Here is a 23,049-nt window from a genome sequence, read left to right as displayed (position 1 = left end):
GAAAGGAGGCGTGGTTCCCTTCCCTCCCTTTCCTTCCTTCCTTCCCGCTCGCGTCGGCCGATGTGCTCCCGCAGCGGTCGGTTTGCAGTGGTGCACTTGTCCTCAGTGTGCAGCCGCCTGACTCGGGTATGACTTTGCCACAGAGTGTGTCTAGTCTGTTTTGGACAGAGCTCGTTGCAGAAGGTCGAGCACCAAGCTGAGCATCAGGTGCTGATCTGTTATCTAGCCCCACGATTTTCAGTGTGTATCCAGAAGGAAGCAGATCCTCTCTGCAGTATTGATCACAGGTCTCTGTTAGAGGTTAGACAGAGATTTCTGTGTGTATGAGGAAGGAAGGAGGAGGGTTCTTTCCATCCGTTTTCCCTCATATGCAGAGACCTGTATCAGGAAGACAGAAACTGCAAGGACCTGAGCACATTGCTGGGCCTTCTCAAATAAGCTCTGTGGCCAAAGACTCCCCAGGACTATAGGAGTGATATCGTCCCGGAGACCCGAGACCTGCATCAGGCTGGTGTGCACTCAGAGCACACGCCCTTGTTCAGATCACCTCGCCTCCAACAGACGCTGGCGGGAGCTTCAAACCACAGCATGTGGGTGACATGAAAGGGGAGGGAAATGCCTCTTCTAACCCCTCCAGCCTCCCTGCCTTGGGCTGCTCCGCTGTCCCTGGCACCTGAGCCTGCTGGAGTGCCCTGTCTGCACTGCAGCTAGGTCGGGACGGCCTGGCAGAGTCGCCTCGGTGAGCAGCCGCTTTAACTTCCGGTGTGTCCTCTGCTTGGGCTGAGACCAGAGTCTCCACTGGGACTGTGGCGGGAGAGTCACCGAGCCTGCACTTGACCTGGGCTCGCACCCCAAGCCTCCTTCCTGTGTGTGCAACCACCAAAGCCCTCAGCAGGTAGTTCTGAGATGGGAGGTGTGACTCATTAGGAGAAGAATTAATGAGAATGAAGGCCTTAAGTGCGTCTCCTGGGCACATCCCACTCTCATTCAGTCCTGGGAGTCCCCTTTGCCTACGGCTCTAGTTGGCCCAGGAATCAGAGTTGGGCATGGGCGGCGCTGCCATCTTGTGGACACTTTCTGTAACTACATCTTGCGCTCTGGTGCCTCCTGGTCCTCTCACCCACAAGGCCTGTTCAGTTCAGTTCAGTTCAGTTGCTCAGTTGTGTCTGACTCTTTGCGACCCCATGAATCGCAGCACTCCAGGCCTCCCTGTCCATCACCATCTCCCGGAGTTCACCCAAACCCACATTCATGAAGTCTGTGATGCCATCCAGCCATCTCATCCTCTGTCGTCCCCTTCTCCTCCTGCCTCCAATCCCTCCCAGCATCAGAGTCTTTTCCAATGAGTCAACTCTTCACATGAGGTGGCCAAACTCCAAAGCTGGAGTTTCAGCTTTAGCATCATTCCTTCCAAAGAACGCCCAGGGCTGATCTCCTTTAGAATGGACTGGTTGGATCTCCTTGCAGTCCAAGGGACTCTCAAGAGTCTTCTCCAACACCAGAGTTCAAAAGCATCAATTCTTTGGCGCTCAGCACAAGGCCTGGGGGGCTCTTATAACAGCTGACCTCTTTCCCTAAAGCTCTAGTTGCCTCAGGAACAAAGGTGGGCACCGAAAATTTCCTCCGCCTTGTCGACATTTCCTGTAGCCACCAGCTGACTACGTGTGTCTACTTGCCCGTCTCACTCACAAGGCCTGGGGGGACTGTTAAGGACAGTTGCCCTGAGAATACATCCTGCCTAAGTAATGGAAAAAAAATTTCCAAAGCACCTGACTTTCAAAAAGCCCAATGCCAGTGGTCAGTTATCCTCACACCCTTTAGGGAATAAAATACCCCAAACATCCACCACAGAACAAGATCTCAGCATCCCTAATTACTGTAGGAATGTCAATCAAAGAGCAAAGAGAAATCACATCCCACCTGTGATAAGGGACATCCTCAAAATCTACAAACATTAAATGCGGGAGACAGCCGGGAGGAAAGGGAACTTCCCTAAGCTGTGGGTAACAGTGTACATTGGCCAGGTCCATTGTAATGGACAGCATCGAAATGCCACACACACAGAAATGCTATTAAGAGAGGCTAACCTTAGGATCTGACCTTCCCATACATGGGCCTGTATCTTGAGAAACTGTCATTCAAAAAGACACTTGCCCCCGATCCTTCACGCTCACACTACATACAGAATGAAAACACAGAATCAGCAAATTCTCTGACAGATTAAAGCTTAAAGGATGGAGGTGCATAGAGATGACGGGGTGCCCTTAATCACAGCTGCCCTCAGGACATGCCCTGGCGTGAGTACTGCAGAAATAATTTCCAAACACAAGTGACTCAAGACACCAACTGGCACAGGTAAATTTTCTTCACACACTTGAAGGAAAAAAAAAAAAAAAAATCAACCGAAAACTCCACCACAGGGCCAGGTGCTCAGTGTCCTTAATCCGTGCAGGCGAGCCAATCAAAACGATGAGAAATCAAATCCCACCAGTCAGAATGGCCATCCTCACAAGTCTGCAGACAGTAAATGGGGAAGAGAGTCTGGAGGAAAGGGAACTCCCCCTCCATTCCTGGTGGGAATGTACACGAGCAACGCCAGTCTAATGGACAGTTTCCCAATGCCTGAAAAAAATATCAAGAGGGGCTAAGCCTAGGATGTGACACACCCACAGCGGGGCCTGTACCCCCCAAAATCCATCATTCAAAAATACACACGCACCCCAACACTCACTGCAGCACTGCTTACAATAGCCACGACAGAGAAACGCAGAATACGCACCGACAGATAAAGCTTTGGGACGCCGTGGCACACGTGTGTGGTGAACGATCACTCAGCCATGAGAAATGCCCCTGAAACTGTGAAATGCTAGCCGCTGGATGGAGTCTGAAGGCTCGAAGTGAAGTCAGCGAGACAGAGGGTGACAAGACCGTATCATGTCCCTTTGGGGAGACATGTAATTTACAACCAAAAACATGTAATTTACAACCAAAGAGTCCCTGAGAATCCAAAGGGCTCCCCCCCCAAAATTGAAGGGTCCGATATTAATCAGGGTGTCGCAACAACGTAGACACAGCAGTCTGCAATCGTAATAGATAATCAAAAGGATTATCTCCTTCCTTCCATGTATACACAGACATCTGTGTCTCTAACAAACAGAAATCTGAAACTCTAAGAGATAATCCGCGGGATTAGCTCATTCCTTCCTTCCATCCCCCCCGTTTCTGTAGCGCTCTACAAGGACCTGTGGCCAGCACTCTGCCCCACTTTCTGCAATGATCTCTCTGGTAAAAGAATCCAAACAAGAACAGAATCGATATACTCATGGATACGTAATACCTCAGTCAGGCGGCTCTGCACTGACAAGGAGCACAGCTCTGCAAGTCGGCTGTCCTCTGACGGAGCACTGGCATCAGGGAATGAAAGGCAAGCGAAGACAAGCAGTGGCTGCTTCACAGCCTCGGCCTTTTGACTCGAGATCGTGTCCTGTCCTTGGCCCTGGCCAGGGTTTGGTGCCACAGCTGGATTGGGGTGGGGTCCAGACAGCCGGGCAGGGTGCCCTCAGTTGAGTCCCCTCTTAAACCTGTACAGCCTGGTTGGCTCTGGCTGGGACCAGAGTCCCCAGGGCACCTAAAGGGTGCTGGTCCAAACCCCTGGTCTCGAGGAGCTTGGGAAGCTCCACGGTTCCGGGCGTCAATTTCAGGAGGTAGTTGGCTCACTCTTTTTGTGTAAGTAGAAAGTCCATGACGATATGCTCAACACTGCAAATGATCAGAGTCATTGAAGTCAGATCTAAAATAAGGTATCAGTTGGCAGCAGTCAGAATGGGTTTCATAATAATGTCTACTACATATACCTGTAAAAACCGTGATTCCAAAAGATAGAGGCGCTGCAACGTTCACATAACTCTATTTAAAATAACCAGGACACGGAAGCAGCCTAGATATTCAGCAACAGAGTGATGGACAAACACGACGTGTGTCATACGTACAGTGGAATATTGTTCCTAAGATGAACCAAATCGTGCCTTCTGCAGAGTTGTGAATGGGCTCAGAGACTGTCAAACAGAGTATAGTCACTCAGAAAGAGTAAAACCTACGTTGCATAATGTTGTTCCTATGTGGAACCCCCCAAAATGATAAACATGAGCTTTTATGTTAAGGAGAAATAGAGACACAGACACAGAGAACATGTGCAAGGCTGGGGCTGAGGGAACTGGGGCACTGGCACTTAAAGACATACACTCGCAGGAGTGAAGTCGCTCGGTCGTGTCTGACTCTTTGCAACCCTGTGGACTGTAGCCCGCCAGGCTCTTCTGTCCATGGGATTCTCCAGGCAAGGATACTGGAGTGGGTAGCCATTCCCTTCTCCAAAGGATCTTCCCGTCCCAGGAATCAAACCCGGGTCTCCTGTGTTGCAGGCAGATTCTTCACCGTTTGAGCTACAGAAAAATCCACCTGCAGTGCGGGAGACCAGGGTTCGATCCCTGGGTTGGGAAGATCCCCTGGAGAAGGGAACAGCTACCCGCTCCAGTATTCTGGCCTGGAGAATCCTGTGGACTGTATACTAAAGATATACACTGCTATGTATGAAAGTGAAATGAAAGTGAAGTTGCTCAGTCATGTCCAACTCTTCGCAGCAAGGCCATGGACAGTAGCCTGCCAGGCGCCTCCAGCCATGGGATTTTCTAGGCAAGAATACTGGTTGGGTTGCTCTTTCCTTCTCCAAGGGATCTTATAACACAGGTAACTAATGAGAACCTACTGTATAGCACTGTGAAGTCTACTCAATCTGTTCTGATGGCATAACTGGGAAGGAAATCCAAAAATAGGGCATATATGGCCAATTCACTCTGCTATGCAACAGAGACTGACATAGCATTATAAAGCGGCTATACTGCAATAAAAATAATTTTTATAAATGTCTACAAACAAGAGTTGTGAGTGAGGACCTGGATAAAGGGGAACCCTCCTATACTGCTGGTGGGAATGTGCACTGGTAACCACCACTTTGGAGCAAAGTATTTGGGTTTTTATGGAAAAACTAAAAAGACATCTACCCTATGATCTGGCAACCCCACTCTTGGGCATATAACCAGAGAAAACCGTAATTTGAAAAGACACTTGCTCCCCAACATGCATTGCAACACTACCTACAAATAGCCAAGACCCAAATGCCTCCTAAGTGTCCACTGACAGCTGAATGGCAAGGAAGACGCCACGCACGCGCGCGCACACACACACACACACACACAGTTGAATATTACTAGCCAGAAAAGAATGAAATGATGCCGCTTGCGGCAGCATGCACGGACCTGTGGATTACTATGCTAGGTGAAGTAAGTCAGACAAAGACAAATATTATGTGATATCAATTAAATGTAAAATCTAGAAAAATTGATACAAATGAACTTATTTACGAAACAGAAATAGGCAACAAACTTACGATCACCAAAGGAGAAATATGGGGTGAAGGGATAAAATAGGAGCTTGGGATTAAAAGAAGAGCCAGAAAAACATCTGATTCATGGACTACGCTAAAGACTTTGACTGTGGATCACAACAGACCGTGGAAATTTCTTCAAGAGATGGGAATCCAGACCACTTAACCTGCTTCCTGAGAAACCCGTATGCAAATCAAGAAGCAATAATTTGAACTGGACATGGAACAATGGACTGGTTCCAAATAGGAAAGGGAGTACGTCAAGGCTGTATATTGTCACCCTGCTTATTTAACTTATATGCAGAGTTCTGTTCAAGTTCAGTCACTCAGTCATATCCAACTCTTTGTGACCCCATGGAGTGCAGCACGCCAGGCCTCCCTGTCCATCACCAACTACCAGAGTTTACTCAAACTCATGTCCGCTGAGTCAGTGATACCATCCAACCATCTCATCCTCTGTCGTCCCCTTCTCCTCCTGCCCTCAATCTTTCCCAGCAGAAGGGTCTTTTCAAATGAGTCAGTTCTGTGCATCAGGTGGCCAAAGTACTGCAGTTTCAGCTTCAGCATCAGTCCTTCCAATGAATATTCAGGACTGATTTCCTTTAGGATGGACTGGTTTGATCTTCTTGCCGTCCAAGGGACTCTCAAGAGTCTTCTCCAACACCACAGTTCAAAAGCATCAATTCTTCGGCCCCCAGCCTTCTTTATGGTCCAACTCTCACATCCATACATGACTACTGGGAAAACCATAGCTTTGACTAGGCGGACCTTTGTTGGCAAAGTCATATCTCTGATTTTTAATATGCTGTTTAGGTTGGTCATAACTTTTCTTCCAAGGAGCAAGTGTCTTTTAATTTCATGGCCGCAGTCACCATCTTCAGTGATTTTGGAGCCCAAGAAAATAAAGTCTCTCACTGTTTCCATCGTTTCTGCATCTATTTGCCATGAAGTGATGGGACTGGATGCCATGATCTTAGTTTTCTGAATGTTGAACTTTAAGCCAACTTTTTCACTCTCCTCTTTCACTTTCATCAAGAGGCTTTTGAGTTCCTCTTCACTTTCTGCCATAAGGGTGGTGTCATCTGCATATCTGAGGTTATTAATACTTCTCCCGGCAATCTTGATTCCAGCTTGTGCTTCCTCCAGCCCAGCGTTTCACATGATGTGCTCTGCATAGAAGTTAAATAAGCAGGGTGACAATATACAGCCTTGACGTATTCCTTTTCTGATTTGGAACCAGTCTGTTGTTCCATGTCCAGTTCTAACTGTTGGCTCCTGACCTGCATACATGGTATACAGAGTACATCATGCAAAATGCTGGGCTGGATGAAGCACAAGTTGGAATCAAGATTGCCAGGAGAAATAGCAATAACCTCGGATATGCAGATGATACCATCCTAATGGCAGAAAGCAAAGAATTAAGGAGTCTCTTGGTGAAGGTGAAAAAGGAGAGTGAAAAAGCTGGCTTAAAACTCAGCATTCAAAAAACTAAGAGCATGGCATCCAGTCCCATCACTTGATTGCAAATAGATGGGGACACAATGGAAATAGTGACAGACTATTTTTGGGGGCTCCAAAATCACTACAGATGGTAACTACACCATGAAATTAAGATGCTTGCTCCTTGGAAGAAAAGCTATGATCAAGCTAGACAGCGTATTAAAAAGCAGAGACATTACTTTGCCAAAAAAGGTCCATCTAGTGAAAGCTATGGTTTTTCCAGTGGTCATGTATGGATGTGAGAGTTGGACCATAAAGAAGGCTGAGAGCCAAAGAATTGATGCTGTTTAACTGTGGTGTTGGAGAAGACTCTTGAGAGTCCCTTGGACTGCAAGATCATCAACCCTGAATATTCATCGGAAGGACTGACGCTGAAGTTGAAGCTCCAACCCTTTGGCCACCTGCTGCAAAGAGCCAACTCAACGGAAAAGACTCTGATGCTGGGAAAGATTGAAGGCAGGAGGAGAAGGGGACGACAGAGGATGAGATGGTTGGATGGCATCACTGACTCAATGGACTTGAGTTTGAGTGAACTTTGGGAGATAGTGAAGGACAGGGAAGCCTGGCGTGCTGCCGTCCGTGGGGTAACAAAGAGTCGGGCCCGACTGAGCGACTGAACACCAACACTATACAGATAACAGATAATCAACAGTGTTCTAGTAAATAACTCTAGGAATTAAATTCAGTATCATGTAATAACCTATAATGAAATGAATCTAAAGAATATCTGTATCTATTGTATATATATCTGAATTAGTCTGTGTACCTCAGAAACTCACATAATGTTGTAAGCGAAGTATACGTCGGCTTAAATAAGAGGGACTCACCTGGCGGTCCAGTGGTTAAGACTCCACCTTCCGGTGTAGGGCCTGCCAGTTCTGTCCGTGGTCGTGGAGGTAAGATCCCACAGGGCTCACAGTCAAAGGAGCAAAACATAAAACGGAAACAATATTGTAACAAACTCAGTAAAGACTTTAAAAATGGTCCACATCAAAAAAAAAATATCTTCAAGAAAAAAATGAAGAAGGAACATCCCAGCCTGGCAAGAGTCATCTTTATTTTGGATCTTGTCACAGCTCACCTGCTCTTGAGTAATTCATGAACTCAAAAAGTAGTAAAGTACTTGGGCTTCCTGGGTGGCTCAGCAGGTGAGGAGTCCGCCTGCAATGCAGGAGACACAGGAGACCTGGGTTCGATCCTTGGGTCTGGAAGATCCCCTGGAGGCGGGCATGGCAACCTATTCTTGCCTGGAGAATCCCATGGACAGAGGAGCCTGGTGGGCTACAGTCCATGGGGTCACAAAGACTCAGACACAGATAGCAACTAAGCTTACACACACAGCCTCATTCTCCCACCTGGGCAGACAGCACAGACGAGACAGACGAAGGCCTGTGTGCATGCAGGGGCTCATATCCTCACGGAAGACAGTTTACCAGTGAGTGGGCCACCAATGATTCCAAGAGGGACAGGGGGCCCTGGAGGCTGGAACAACAGAGGGTCAAGGGTAAAGTGACCAGGGGGGTTTTAGCTCAGGGGGCAGGAAGGTGACACTTATGCTCAGATCTGGAGGAACAGTGTCCAGGCAGAGGACACAGCAAGTGCAAGGACCCCCAGGTGGACGGAGCCCGGTGGGCCAGGAAGAGAAAGCAGGCCAGGGAGGGGTGCGGGGCTGGAGGTGGCAGGGCGCGGTAGTGAGGCTTGGCTGGGGACTGCGGATTTTACCCTGGGTGCAGGGGGAGCCACTGATGTGGGTGAGCAGTGGGTCTGCTGTACGGAGCTCCTTTCGCCTGGGGGTGGGGGCCCAGGGACGCCCCTGAGTCTCTCCCAGGCCTCCAGGGCAGGAGGAGCCCAGGGGGCAGTGTGGACCTGGCTGGGGGAACCACGGCTCTGCGTGGGCAGAGCAAGTGCCGCCATGCCATCGGCTTCGCAGGATGGCGTGAGCCCCATCTCTGGGAGGGGTGCAGGCAGGCCCTGGGTCACATCAGGCGCGTTTGCGTGGCTGGACCGGCGTGGCTGGGGGGCCAGACGTGTGCTCAGAGCACTGCTGTTCTCCTTAGTGCTGGGGGGGGGACAGGCTAGGGGCACATCTGAGATGGGAAGGAGGTGTGGATTGGACCGGCAAGACGGAGAGGGGGCACTGGTCCTACAGCCTGGCTGTGAGCCCAGCACCGTCTGAGTGCTCTGCAAGGCTCCTTCTAACAGATGGAGAGGTCTACCTCGTTCTCGGACTGGAAGACTCAGTTTTGTTAAGATGACCACACCGCCCAGGGCAATCTGCAGAGGCAGGGCAGTTCAGTTCAGTTGCTCAGTCGTGTCTGACTCTTTGTGACCCCATGGACTGCAGCACGTCAGGCCTGCCTGTCCATCACCAACACCCAAAGTCCACCCAAACCCATGTCCATTGAGTTGGTGATGCCATCCAACCATCTCATCCTCTGTCGTCCCCTTCTCCTCCTGCCCTCAATCTTTCCCAGCATCAGGGTCTTTTCAAATGAGTCAGCTCTTTGCATCAGGTGCCCAAAGTATTGGAGTTTCAGCTTCAACATCAGTCCTTCCAATGAACACCCAGGACTGATCTCCTTTAAGATGGACTGGTTGGATCTCCTTGCAGTCCAAGGGACTCGCAAGAGTTTTCTCCAACGCCACAGTTCAAAAGAGTTAGGGCAATCCCTTTCAAATTCCCAATGGCGTTTTTCACAGAACAAGAACAACCGCTTTTTTTTCTTTTTTTCCAGTTTGTATAGAAACACAAAAGACCCACAAAAGTTAGCCAGAGCAATCTTGGGAAAGCACGGGTCAGGAGGGAGGAATCAAGCTCTCTGACCTCAGGCAGTTCTACAAAGCTACAGTCTCAAAGCACAAGAGCACTGGCACAGAAAACACGCCTGACGATCAACGGGACAGGCTGGAAAGCCCAGCGATAAACCCGCACACTTTTGGCCAGCCAACGCACACCAGAGGAGGCAAGAACGCATAGAGTTAGAGCATTCTCTAACATCATATATAGAAATAAACTCAAAATGGAGTAAAGACCTAAAAATAAGACCATAAACTATAAAACTCCTAGAGGAAAACATCAGCCTAACACTCTGACATAAACCGCAGCAGTGTAGTTTTGGATCCATCTCCTAGAGTAATAGAGATAAAAACGAACAAAAATAATGAGACCTAATCCAATTTAAGAGCTTTCGTACGGCAAAGGAAATTGTAAACAAACAAACAAAGACAACCTATGGACCGGGAGAAAATATTTGCAAACGATGTGACTGACAAGGAATTAATTAATTTCCAAAATATACAAACAGCTCATACAGTTTAATATGGGGGAAAAAAACACATCCCATCAATCTTAGCATAAAACATAGTTATTTCTCCAAAGAAGACAGATGGCCAACAGGCATATGAAAAGATGGTCAACATCCTTAATTGTCAGACAGAAATGCAAATCCAAACTACGGTGAGCTATCACCTTACACCAATCAAAGTGGCCGTCGTTCAGAAGTCCAGGGACTTCCCTGGTGGTTCAGTGACTGGGAATCTGCCTTGCAATGCAGCGGATGCAGGTTCCATCCCTGATCAGGAAACTAAGACCCCGCAGGCCACAGGGCACCTGAGCCCACGCAACTCCAGAGCCTGTGCGACCAGCCAACTACGGGGCTTGTGCAGTGTGGACCCCACGTGCCTCAGCCTCCGTGCCTGTGTCCCGCCAAGCACCGGGCCTGCAGGCTCTGCAGCCCACGCACCGCAAAGAAAGATCCCACAGGATGCAACTAAGACTCCCAAAAAAGGTTTGTTTTTTTAAAGTCTACAGATAATAAATGCAGGAAAGTGTGTGGAGAAAAGGGAACCTTCCATAAAAAGAATGAAATAGTATCATTGGCGACAACGTGAATGGACCTAGAGACCAGAGAAAGACAAACAGCCGATGATATCACTTACTTGTGGAATAATGAGCATACAAATGAAGTTATTTACAGAACGGAAATCCACTCAGATGCAGAAAACAAAGTGAATGCTTACAAAAGGGGATGAGGGGATGAATTAGGAGTTTGAGATTAACAAATAACATGCACACCGATATATAAAATAAACAAGGACCTACTGTATAGAACTGGAGAAGGGAATGGCTGCCCACCCCAGTATTCTTGCCTGGAGAATCCCAGGGACGGCGGAGCCTGACGAGCTGCAGTCCATGGGGCCATGGAGAGTCGGACACGCCTGAATGACTAACACGCATTGCATAGCACAGGGAGCTGTACTCAGTACCTTGTAATAACCTGCAATGGAAAAGAATCAGAAAAAGCAAGCATGTGTGCATAACTGAATCACATTGCTTTATACTTGACACACAACGCTGCAAATTAACGATTTGTTGTTGTTGAGTCGCTAAGTCGTGGCCAACTCTTTTGCGACACCTCTGTCCGTGGGATTTCCCAGGCAAGAATACAGGAGCGGGTTGCCATGTCCTCCTCCAGGGGATCCTCCCCACCCAGGGACGGAACCTCTGTCTCCTGCATTGCAGATGGACTCTTTACCATACCACTGAACCACCTAAAGAAAACAAAAAATTCCCTTCCAGATTCTCCCAATGGCCTTGGAGGCGGCTGCATCGTCACGCCAGCAACAGAAAGGGGTGATTGGAGGCAGAGAGGTTACGGAGTTTACACAGGTAGTCAGGGATGGACCAGGACACAAACACAGGCCATGTGGTTAGGTGCCCAGAAGGGGCGGGGAGGGAGGTTTTACTCCAGCCTCGTGTCTGTGTCAGGAGTTAGGGAGAAGGGCTGTTTTTTGGGTTTTGCTTTTTGTTTTGGTCTCAGGAGTGGGAGGAAAGACCCCTCAAGCCCCCTGACCTCGCACACTCACAAAGATGGCTGGGCCAGTGGGCGTGAATGCTGCCCCAGATGTCCCCTGCCCCGTGACCCCAGGGCAGCCAGCTGGTCTCCCTGTCTCAGTTCTCCCATCTGTACCAGCGGGCTGGGCTCACAGTTCCTGAGCCCAAACGCGGCGGCGCCAACCCTGACCTCGGGGTCCTGACGGCTGTCCCTTCTGAGGGCCCAGTGTCCGGGGCCCTTCCTGGCGGGGCTGGTCTCTCACCAGCCGCCCTGTGTTCAGCGCCCCCGGGTCGTGGCGATCAGAGCCCGACCAGGGTGTTAGTGTGGGGTGGTGCCTGGTGCCAGCGCGTGGTGGGCAGCACCTCCGATGGGCCCGCGGCACTTTCGATCAGATGACCCCGCCCGGGCCCAGGTGATTGGCCGAGCCCTATTATTAGAAGCTGCTGAAGCCGACCAGGGATTCAGGGACTTGAGTTCCACTGCCCACACTTTCAGGGACTTCTGCGTCCTGAGGCAAACTGTCCCCTCTTGACTCTTTACTGCGGAATCTTGCCCCACGGCCACAGAAGCAGAGCCCAGAACCAAGGTCACCTCCGAAGTGGGCGGAGCCCCTTCGTCACAATTGCCAAAAGCCCCCCTGGGTATCACCAGCAGGCCCCCTGAGTGCAAACTAGGCAGAAACGCTCACCCTGGCACTCAGCCTGTGTTGCTCTAAAGGGTTTGTCGCTCAGTCGTGTCTGACTCTTCTGTGACCCCATGGACTGTAGCCCCCAGGCTCCTCCACCCATGGGATTCTCCAGGCAAGAACACTGGAGTGGGTAGCCCTGCCCTCCTCCAGGGGATCTTCCCAACCCAGGGATAGAACCCGCATCTTCTGCATCACAGGCAGTCTGTACCGTCTGAGCCACCAGGGAAGCCCCAACTAATCACCTAATGCCAGGAATTTTCTGTCTTGAGACTAAGAATTGGCTGCTAACCTTGCATGGGCTCTCCCTGGTCTGCTGGGGGGTCAGCCCTCTGCGGGTGCTTGCGGCGCCTTCATTATCTCTGCTGTCTGTTCTTAATAAACCCACTCCTTTCTGAAATACTCCGTGTCTGGAAATTCTTTTCCAACCAGAGCTGGGACTCCACGACATTCACCTCAGTGTCTCCAATCTGAGCGAATAACACGGCGCTCTGAGGAATGTCCCCGGGGCAGGGCTGAAAGCCCTCTGCAAACGGTAAAGAGTTTGCTAAACATACAGAGAAACGGCTGTGTCAGAATGGAAACCACACATTTCAGATTTTAAAAGGAAATTTTATTTTCATGTTATAAGGTGATTACAAACTCCTCTAAAAAAAAAAAAAGCAAAGATGAATTTAAAATATTGATATACATATTTATCTAAAAAGCCAAAGAGGAAAAGAAACACCCTGCAAAATACAGGGGTTCGTATCAGAAAACATTTATACACAAAAGCTTGTATACAGCGAGACTGAATTACACACCAAGGATCTCATTCAAATACAAATGCTCCTCAGAAGAGTCTCCTGTTGCTTGATATATTTTTTTTCTTTTACAAAAGTTTAAAATATCTTAAAAATAGTTTGAAGTTTCAAAAAAAGTCCTGATGAACCAGACATTTCTGGAAGGAGGCAAGGACCCACGTTCTCAGCTTTCTCTTGTGCTAAATACAGTCACAGTTGCTAGGGATTTGAAAATTAATTGGGTAAAAAAAAAAAAATGAAGCGGACATCTCAATTTGAAGTCACATATATAATAAGACGCTTCAGCAGCCGCCCGCCCAGGGAACGCAGCAGAAGGTGTCTGCGGCGACACCCCTGGAGAGGGCGCCCCTCCGGGGACCAGGGCTGCTCCTGGCTGCTGGTGTCCACGCCCCTCTCCGAGTTTCGATGCCTGAGCTTTGTTGTATTGTGCTTGTTGGGTTTTTTGCACAGTGATATTCACGGCGTCCACGTGGACGGCCTGGCCCCCCGACCTTGGGTCTGAGAGCTGGATGGGACCTCTGGCCACCTCGAGGGGGTTCCCTTGGATTCTTTCCTGGCCAGTCTCTGAGGCCTGGGGGTGGGGAGGGATGGGGGGTGGTGGGGAGGGCTGGGAGATGCTGGCTGTGCCGCTGACCGCTGTGTGGCACCTGGGGACATGGGGCAGTCTGGGTCAGGCTGAGAAGAACCCCCTCTCCCCTTACACTGCCCTCCTCCACCGTCTGGGGGACCTGGGGTGAGAATGCGGGACCAGAGGTTTTGCAGAGGGAGCTGCCCAGGGCCCAGAAACTATCCAAGGCTCTGTGATGGCTACGAATGTCCCACGTGGCCTCAGGCTAGATCCTGCCATCTCCTGCAGGATCTCCCAGGCTCCCAACGCCTGGCTCCTAGAGGCCTGCTGGGTGGGGGGCCAAGGAGGCCGGGGCTGCCAGTCCCACTGAACTGCAGCTTGGGGTCCAGCTGGCCCCTGAGGACGCTCACAGGGTCCCCGGACTCTGGGGACGGAGCATGCCCTTTGCCGTAAGGCTGGTCTTTGGTCTTCAAGGCGAACGTGCCCCTTTGCCAATGAGGGCGCTGACTGGGGGACCCATGAAGCCCCTCCATCACTGGGGACCACAGCAATGAACAGGGCCCAGGCAGGCCCAGCTCCACGGAGCATCTCCCCAGGTGAGACTGTCCTGGGGCCCTTCCCCATTTCTGCACCTCTAGAAACATCCTTTAAGCCTCCCTCTTGCCTCCCTTCCAGATCTGGCTGCAAACATCAGAATTCCGACCCAGGTAGAGCACGGCTGGGGGTGAAGGGGGGCTGCCCAGAGACAGGCGAACCAGACTCGTGAGCCTCATGACAAGTTTCCTTTATGCGGAGACGTCAGAGGCACGCGTCATTACACCAGGTACTCACAGAGCTGAGTTCTACGGGAACACAAGAGCTAGGCGGTCAGGCAGGAGGCTCGAGGCTGGGGCCAGGTGCCCCGGACCTGGTTTGGGAGAGTGGCTGACCTTCCTTCCAGGCGGGGCCTGGGGACTTGGTCTGCGTGTGTCTTTGGTCTAGAATTTGGTCTGGGAATCGTAGAAGAAGGGGCCTTTTTCGGGCCATTTCCAGAATGTTGCGATTTGCCAACCATCCCGAAACGCTGTGGCCTTTCACCGGGGTCCGAGGCCCCCAAGCCCCTGCACATGACCTGTCCCCAGTCTCTGACAGTGGTTAGTTTACTAAGGTTCCATAAGACAAAGAAGAGGTCACATTGCTACTCGATAAAACCAGGAAAAAACAAAAACCACACCATCGACTTAGACACGGTGGCAACCATAAGTACACAGTAAGATGGGAACGCAGACTTGCCTACGGTTTGGAACAGGATGGGGTGCTGTTTGGCAGAGTATACGCCATGGAGACAGGGGACTGCAACCACACACCAAAGATGGGAGGTTCAGAGTCCCCTCTGCCCCCTGGGAGGGTGGCACCTGAGGCCCCAGCCCTGCCCGGGGTTGGGGAGGGGGGTCCCAGGACTCATAGAGCCCTGCTCTGAACGCTGACCCAGACCGCGCTCCACGGCCCCCGAGGCGATCACTGCCCTCGTGCGTGACGCTGTTCCGGTTTACTTTAGACTCTGGGCTTGGAAGTGTCTGTTTAAATGGCACAGCTTAGGTCCAGATGCGAGCTGGGCGGGATTCTAAAGGTGGGGTGCCTTTCGTCCTGGTTCAGAGTGGGCTGCCCGCCTGAGGGTGCCTGCCCTGACTCAGCTTCTGCCGCGGTCCCACCCACTGCACGCCTGACCCCGGCTTCTGCAGGGGAGGGGAGAAAGCGCTGCGTTGGCGCTTCCTCACACAGGTGATCCGCGTGGGCTGCACCTGTGCCTGAGCTCGCAGGAGAGTGTGGGGAGCACCTCGCCCCGATGACAGCTTGCTCCCGGTGCTCCCTGCTAGGCGCCAGGGTGGCCCCGGGCCGGGGTCTTTAACAAGAGCCTCTGGGAGACGAGGACGAGCTGAGGGTGGAGAGAGGAGGGGAGGAGCACTCCCTCCCCCGACACCAGGCCCCCTCCCGGGCACCTGGGCGCACATCCTTCGGTCCACTGGCTCACCCGGCACCCCTCACCAATCACGCTTCTCCTACAGGCAGCTTTGAGAGATGCCAGCTGGGGGGTCAGCCGGAAGCTGATAGGAGCCCCCTTCTAAGGCAACAGACCCATCCGTGTGAGGTCTGGAGCCTTGAGACCCCCAGTTCCTGCGGGGCCAGCCTCCACTCACTCCAGGGGACGCCCCGGGGAAGGATGCCTCTCCCTCTCGCCCTGACTGTCCACCCTCAATCCTGAAATAAAAGGGACCCTCCTGACGCAGGGGCTCCCGGCGCTCTCAGCATCAGACGTTCGCCTCTGGGCCCCTTCTGTGGACTCTGAGTCCCTTTACTTGAGGGGTTGGTTTACGGTTTGGGCACCTCTCTTGTTGGCTACGATAAGCGTCACTAGGCACCTTCCTCTGTCCAGCCCCCCCGGGGTCTGGCCAGACAGCTGTTTGCTTCACTTGAACCAGGTCTGTGGGTACGACACCTTTAAAATCCCACCCAGTGTTCTGGTGGGGTGTGGGGGGCAGAACTTTCTGCCAGCTGCACAAGCACCGAAGAACTGCTTTTAAAAATGAGATCTATTGCTGGCAAGATCTATTCAAGTGGTAAAAGTGTTTGACAATCTCTATGTGTCTACATAAAAAAAAATACAAAGAAAATTTTACCAAGTCCCCATAAAATACATCTAACTCCGTATGAAAGTTCTGCCTTGCCCCGGACAGCTGCCCGTGGGTTTGCTTTTTTTGTACAAAACATCCCCAAATCAAAAGGAAATACCCATACACCCAACACTGCACACGCACACACACACGTGCACACGCTCACACACACACACACACACACACAGAGTAACATTTTCTGTGACAATTGAAAAAATAAACAAAACCCTAGTGCAAATATAAAGCTCTGTAAACCTGGTCCTACGAGAATCTAATGTTAGTAAACAGCAGGAGAGCAGCCTGTCCACGGAGAGAGCTCACATCATGGTCTCCACGATGATGTGCGTGGGTTTCCTGAGCGTGTTGTTGACGGCCATGCGGGAGCTGTAGGGCATGGCCCCCTCGTGCTCCACGGCCCAGCGGTTGGGTTCCCTCGGGGTCAGCAGGTACTTGAGTCTCTGCAGAAGGAAGGGGCAGGTGTGGGGAGGCGGGCCAGGCCCTGCGGTTTCCCTCTTCACCCTGCGTCCCGCCAGTGTGCTTGACCTCCGCCAAACCCCTGCCCTCTCTGCACCTCCCATTTTTCATCCACTGGCAAACAGAGGCCTTGAACCAAGGCGCCCCAGGCCCTGAACGAGGGCAGAGCTCCCGGCGGGTAGCTTCCTTGGCCAAGTCCTGCTTTACACAGCTGAGCGCCAGGGGACTCATGCCTCCACACTCTTTCCCCCACAGAGCTGAAGCACGCCTCCTCGGGATTCTGGCCCCGCTGTCTCCCTGACTTGCAAAGCAGCTGAGTTTCTGCAGTTTGTATGCCCGAGGCTGGGTGACTCTCTTGAACCTCCCACGGCTCCTTCCCAAATTCCCCCATCTCCACAAGCTACAGGTCCTGCCCTCTCCACGTCCCCGCTGGGGGCCTGGAGACCACGCTGCCTGTATCTGCGCTGCCCTGCCCATCAGAGAGGCCAGAGGCTGGACCCCCACCTGACGCAGGGCAGCTGGTCCTTCCCCAGGTTGCCTGATCACAGGATGGGTGAGGGGGAAAAAGAGCCCCTCTCAGGGCACCCAGAAAACCAAAGCAGAGCTGAGACTTGACCCAGGGCTCCCACCACCCAGCCCACCTCCTGCCAGGTGTCCATTCAGAGGCTTCAAGAGGAAGCAGGGTTAACAGGAAACCCTCTGTCTCGGCATCCACGTTCACTTCAGGTTTACAACAAGGCTCCAAAGCTGCTTGGTAAAAGCTACACTATTTCATTTGAAAATCCAGATTTCCACCTGCTCTTTAAAAACCACAAGATCTGGCAAGCCAAGGCCCACATCTCTTTGATAACCCGGGGTGGGGGGTGCACCAGAATTGGGAGCCTGACCACCTCCTGGGATGGTGCCTGAGACCCCCGCCCCTGGTCCCCCGACACCCCAGCTGGGACGGCTGCCTTCAGAGGAGGGGGCTTCGGGGAACAGTCAGGTCGGGTCTGGGGCGTGAGGATCGGATGTGACCTGGGGGGTGGCCTCGAATTCCTTCTCGACACCAACCCCGCTCTGCCCAAACCTCTAAACTTGAGATGGAGCAGGATTTTAAAATCAGGCTTCCAAGGGACAGAAGGCAGTGATCTCTTGGGGTGGCTGTGAGCGCTGAGCACTCAGCACTGCCATCCAATGCCTCCAAATAACCCTCAGCCTCTGGGTGGCAAGAGAAATTCCTGGAAATTCCTGGGGGAGGGGCTGGATCTGTCCCAGGCACATTATGTCGGTGCTTTGATAAATGAGAGGGCTATTCAGCATTCTGGCTGAATCCTGGGGTCCTTCCTTGTGGCCTCTGAGGAAACACAATGGACCCAGTGCGGCAGGAACACCCCAGAGGCTTTCCTGGCCCAGACAGACCCCAGCCTCATGGCTTCCTCCCTGGCACACCCCTGCCTACTTCCTCTGTCTCGGGAAGGCCTGTCCCCTCCTCCACCCCCCGCCCCCGCCCCCACCAACCCCCAACCAACGACATCTCCCCCACAACCAGTCCCCTGCCCACAAGGAAACTGCCCAGCCCAGGAGGGAGCCAGGGCCCCCGGACATCCTGGCTCCAGATTTTTAAGAGAATAACAATAAAAACAGCCCAGAACAAAACAGGGCCGTCCTGGAGCCAGCCCAAGCCCAAAGGTTAAGGGAAAGTCTAAGAAAAGGATTTCTTGGAAAGAGCCAGGGCCTGCAATCTCCAGGACTATTGGAGGAATTTCAGAGAGGATGGCGGCAGGATCCGGGGGGGTGGGCGGGGGAGTGAGGGGAGGAGACCCGCGGGGGCAGAGACCCCGGAGCCAGAGCTTCTGCGCGGTGCAGAGGGGGCTTCTTTCCGAGGGTCCGGCAGCAATCGGGGCCACCGGTTTGGGAAGGGGGACACCAGCGTGTGCTGGGCTCAGCCCTCCCCCCAGCTCCTGTCTCAGAAACAGACCGGCCCCCCTGCTCTGGGGGTGAAGCCCTGGCTCTCATCTTGGCATCTGAAGCCGCTGCCCCCTGGCCTGCTGCCTGGCCCGCAAAGGTGCCGCTGCTGCCCCATCTTCCCACCACGCAATCTCCTGCCCGCAGCTTCAGCCACGCCGCAGGGCCAGGGAGGGGCCTGGGGCTCAGAGAGGGCCAGCGCGGCACCCCAGGGCACATAGCAAACCGACAGCTGTCTGGCCTTCAGCATCCTGCCCCTGGCCCAAATTCCCCAGGCTGGGGGACCCTGGGTGCTTACCACGAGGAACGGCCCTTCGGTCTGGGCGAGACGGATGACCATGACCAATGGGACACACACCATGGAGGAGAGGGCCAGGCACCAGCCCAGCCCGATGGCCCAGGTAGGGTACGTGTAGACTTTGTTGTAGGTCAGGGGTACGTACTTGACAAGAGAGAAGATAAAACACCCCTGTGGGGAGACAAGTGGCGGTCAGGGGCTTCTGGGGCCAGGGCGGGGCCCACCCGAGGGGCCCACACTCTTCCCCGTCTGCTGACGGAGCGGTTGCCCTGCTCAGAACCCCCTGCCGTTCCCCAGGGCCTTCTGGACGCAAGCCCCTCCTCTGGCCAGCAATGCCTGGCCCCCTGCCCACTGCCCCCTCCTGCACAGCTACGCTCCGGCTCCCCTGATTCCTCCCAGCGTCTCAGCCCCCCCACCGCCCCGTGCCCCCTGGGACCTCTGGGCAGGCTGCTCCCGCCCATGGGACCACCTTCCCGCATCTTTTCTGCATCCCGTATGCCCACATGGCTCGAGTGGTAGAGAGACCGCCTGCCGTGCCCCTGACCACCCGGGCGGAGCTGGGCAGGACCCTCAGGGTGCCCTTAGGATGAACCACAAACATGCACACGTGTGCGTATGCCCAGGTGCCAAGTCGCTTCACTTGCACCGACCCTGTGCGACCCCACGGGCTGCAGCCCGCCAGGCTCCTCCGTCCACGGGGACTCTGCAGGCAAGGATGCTGGAGTGGTGGCTGTGCCCTCCTCCAGGGGATTTTCCCGACCCAGGGGAAAATCGAACCCACCTCTCTTACGTCTCCTGCGTCGGCAGGCGGGTTCTTTACCACTGGCGCCATCTGGGAATCCCGCTGGCTGCTACAGTGGCTGGCATTTTGTGAGGGGCAGTTTGTAGCTCAGATGAAAAGAGGGCACAGCCGCTCTCGGGGGTAAAGTGACGGCCTACGCAGTCACCGCTTCTCAGCCCCACATCGGTCGGCCTCCTTGTTTAACAAATGGGGACACGGGGGCCCCACAAAAAGGGACACAGTGGCCTGGAGACAGAGATCCCTGGGGGGATCCCCCGGCACCCGGTTCCTAAACACGGGGGACAGTCGGCCCCCTGAGCTCCCCGTGGTCTGAGCGGCCCCCTGAGCTCCCCGTGGTCTGAGCAGACAGTGGCGGCCCGGCCCCACGGGGGACAGTCTGCCCCCTGAGCTCCCCGTGGTCTGAGCGGACAGTGGCAGCCCGGCCCTGGCCCTGAGGCCCTGCTGACACGGGTTTGTCGGAGGCCAGCACTGAACTGACGCCGAGTTCCCGATGGGCGGGCGGGTGAAACCGTCGAGCCCTGGGGTAGGGACGGCTGCCCACGGCCGTGTGGAAGGACACTCACAGTACAGAGAAGCGGGGTGACCACGGCCCAGCAGTACTTCATCCAGGGCCCCGGCCGGTAGCCGATCATGTCCTCAATACCATCATAGAAGTTATCGCTGCCTGCAAGAGTCAGAGGCAGATGGACGGTGATCCGGCGTCCCAGACACAGCATCCGCCCTGGGAACCTCACGGCAGGGGCTCAAGGGCCGTGGGGTCAGCGTGGGGCGAGGAGGGGGTGTCTCCAGGGCCTCACCCAGGTGTGTGCACCTCCACACCGCACAGACCCAGCACATGTTTATCTGAAAGGATCTGATATTCATGGGTCACTGGGTAGATACCGGCCACCTCAGGCAGAGTCCCAAATCCTGCTGTGGCCATCCCAAGGACTCAAGAAGGTCAGAATGGACCATTCCTGGACTCCAGGGGTGCTTCATCAAAGACAGACCCCTCAAAGGCCAAGCTCTGTGTCTGTCAAGGCATCCGGTCACACCTTGAACCTTCAGCCTGGGGAGAAGCTTCCACATGGCTACAGTCATATTTGTGGTGAAAGGGGAGCCTGGAGAGGAAGGGTCCAGGCAGGGAACAGCCTTTGTGTTTGACTCAAAATGAAATTCCCACGAGAATTCTGTTTCTGGAGCTTCTAAAGAAAGAAGCCCAAAGGGGAGACTCAAGAAAAGTAGGCAAACGTCTCTACTCACCATATATCCAGGCAATAGCAAAACATTCAAAGAACGCCACCCACAAAAGGCAGACACCGCTAGCTGCGTAGTAGTCAAAGAGCTGAAACACGTACATGCCACCCTGCGGAGAGAAAGCCAGAGGAGAACTTGCTACTTGGCCTCTAAGTCCCTCCATATATAAAGAGTTCTGGTCTGTCAACAAGAAATAGAAAGCCCAAGGTGGGGGGTTGAAATTGGGCAGAGGCCGTGAGGACCAGATAACTGTGTTAAAAGATGCCTAGAAAGTGAAGTCACTCAGTCGTGTCCGACTCTTTGCGACCCCATAGACTGTAGCCTACCAGGCGCCTCCATCTATGGGATTTTCCAGGCATGACAAATTTAATTCAAAAAGTAAAAACTTAATTTAAAAACACACAGAGAAAGAAACGGAAGCAAAACATGTCTTTCCTAGCATAAAAACAAATGGGTTCGCTGAAGTCTGTTTCCAACGGAGGGGCTTAAAACCCCCGGTGGCCGACAGAGAAGACTTCAGTGAGACCGAGCTGCTCGGCGTGTGAACCTGTGATCTGCCTTTCAGGGGGTGTTTCTTACAGACACTTAGAGAAACGCATTTGTTTTGAGTTCCGGGAAGGAAGACTGGGGACGTGAAAACCTGATCTGGGGGTCGAATGCAACCCTGTGCTGGAGAGTAAGGAGAGATGGGTGCTGAGCGCTGGGGAGATGAGCCCGCGGCCCCAGCTAGGCTCACACGCTCGGCTCCCCTGCAGGCCGGCCGGAGAAGGGCCACTGCCCACAGCAGTGGGGACAGAGCTGCTGTCAAAGGGGATTTCAGCCGGAACGCCCCTTCCCTTCTCGGGAGGAGGAGGGCCGGGGGGCAGCAGGTGGCCACGCTGTTGCCAGGGTAACAGGGCAGTGGCGCGGGGCGTCTGGCTGGAGGGCAGGGTCGTGAGTCACCGCCTGCTGCCCCTGGGTGGGGTGGGACCCCCAAAGGAGGGACGACCTCAGTCGGCCGGGCCCTCTCACCCAGCTGCTGGGTGGGGCGGCAGGGGGGCGGCAGGGAGGCGGTGTGGTCCCCTCGTGCCAGGCGGGAGCCACCTACCTCCGTCACCATGGTCAGCCCCAGCAGGTAGCTGACGCAGCATATGGAGGCGATGAAGATCTCCCGGTGAAAGCCCTTCCTTAGCAAGGATGGGTGCAGGTCAACCAAGGACGTGATCTGTCCTTCCACTTCCACAAACTGGGGAGGGAAGGAGAGCCATGAGCAGCAGGCCAGCATCCCTCGGCTCAGAGAGGGGCGGGGTCGCGTCCAGGCCGAGGAGGGGCTCCGAGTGCTGCGTCCTGCCCCTCGGGCGGGGCCTGGCGGGCTCCGCAGGGCTCTGTCCACGCCCCTGAGGCCCCTCCGCCCGGCACACTTGCTGACCGGTGTGTCAGCGCGGGCGACCTCCCGCTTGGTCTGGGTTTTCCTGGAAGCCGAAGGTGTGCACCCCCATTTCTGGGCCTTGGGCACCCAGCCGGGCCAGGTACACAGCAGCACGTGACCTGTGGGTGGTGACCCAGGCAGGTCTGGGCTTCAGTTCCCAGACTGAAGACACTCGGTGGTCTTTAACCCTGCGGGGCCCGTGGGCTCCACAGGGGGATTCTGTACACGTTGTGTGCGCGCCCACAGGCCCATGTGTGTGAGTCCAGGGCTGCCCGTGACCCCCGGAACTCATCCCTGGGCTCCCAGAGGTGATGGAAAGGCCAGTCCATAGGTAACCTTCGAGGGTGACCCTCGGTCTTTCTAAACCTTCCCATCGTTGCACCCAGCGATTTATCCCGGGGT

At 53.7% G+C, this 23,049-nt stretch overlaps 1 protein-coding gene across 5 annotated transcripts in view; it reads right to left on the bottom strand.

Moving 5' to 3' along the window:
• Positions 1-13,051: 13,051 nt before the first annotated feature.
• SLC6A6 (solute carrier family 6 member 6) overlaps positions 13,052-23,049 on the bottom strand; it is an 84,249-nt gene continuing 74,251 nt past the window's right edge. For 4 of the 5 annotated variants that reach the window (XM_027522457.1, XM_027522458.1, XM_027522459.1 and 1 more), the window contains 5 exons: positions 22,327-22,464; positions 21,246-21,348; positions 20,567-20,667; positions 19,202-19,372; positions 16,488-16,940 (listed from right to left, as the gene is read on the bottom strand). In XM_027522457.1, the coding sequence (XP_027378258.1) occupies positions 16,800-16,940; positions 19,202-19,372; positions 20,567-20,667; positions 21,246-21,348; positions 22,327-22,464 (654 nt within the window). In that variant the 3' untranslated portion in view covers positions 16,488-16,799. Of the gene's footprint in view, positions 16,941-19,201; positions 19,373-20,566; positions 20,668-21,245; positions 21,349-22,326; positions 22,465-23,049 lie in introns of all 5 variants that reach the window. The other variant, XM_027522456.1, reaches the window with a different exon arrangement.

Source organism: Bos indicus x Bos taurus, chromosome 22 (genome assembly GCF_003369695.1).
Source record: "Bos indicus x Bos taurus breed Angus x Brahman F1 hybrid chromosome 22, Bos_hybrid_MaternalHap_v2.0, whole genome shotgun sequence".
Classification (NCBI taxonomy): Eukaryota; Metazoa; Chordata; class Mammalia; order Artiodactyla; family Bovidae; genus Bos; species Bos indicus x Bos taurus.
Note: the sequence above shows the minus strand (reverse complement) of the source record. Positions and strands in the feature narration are given on the sequence as shown.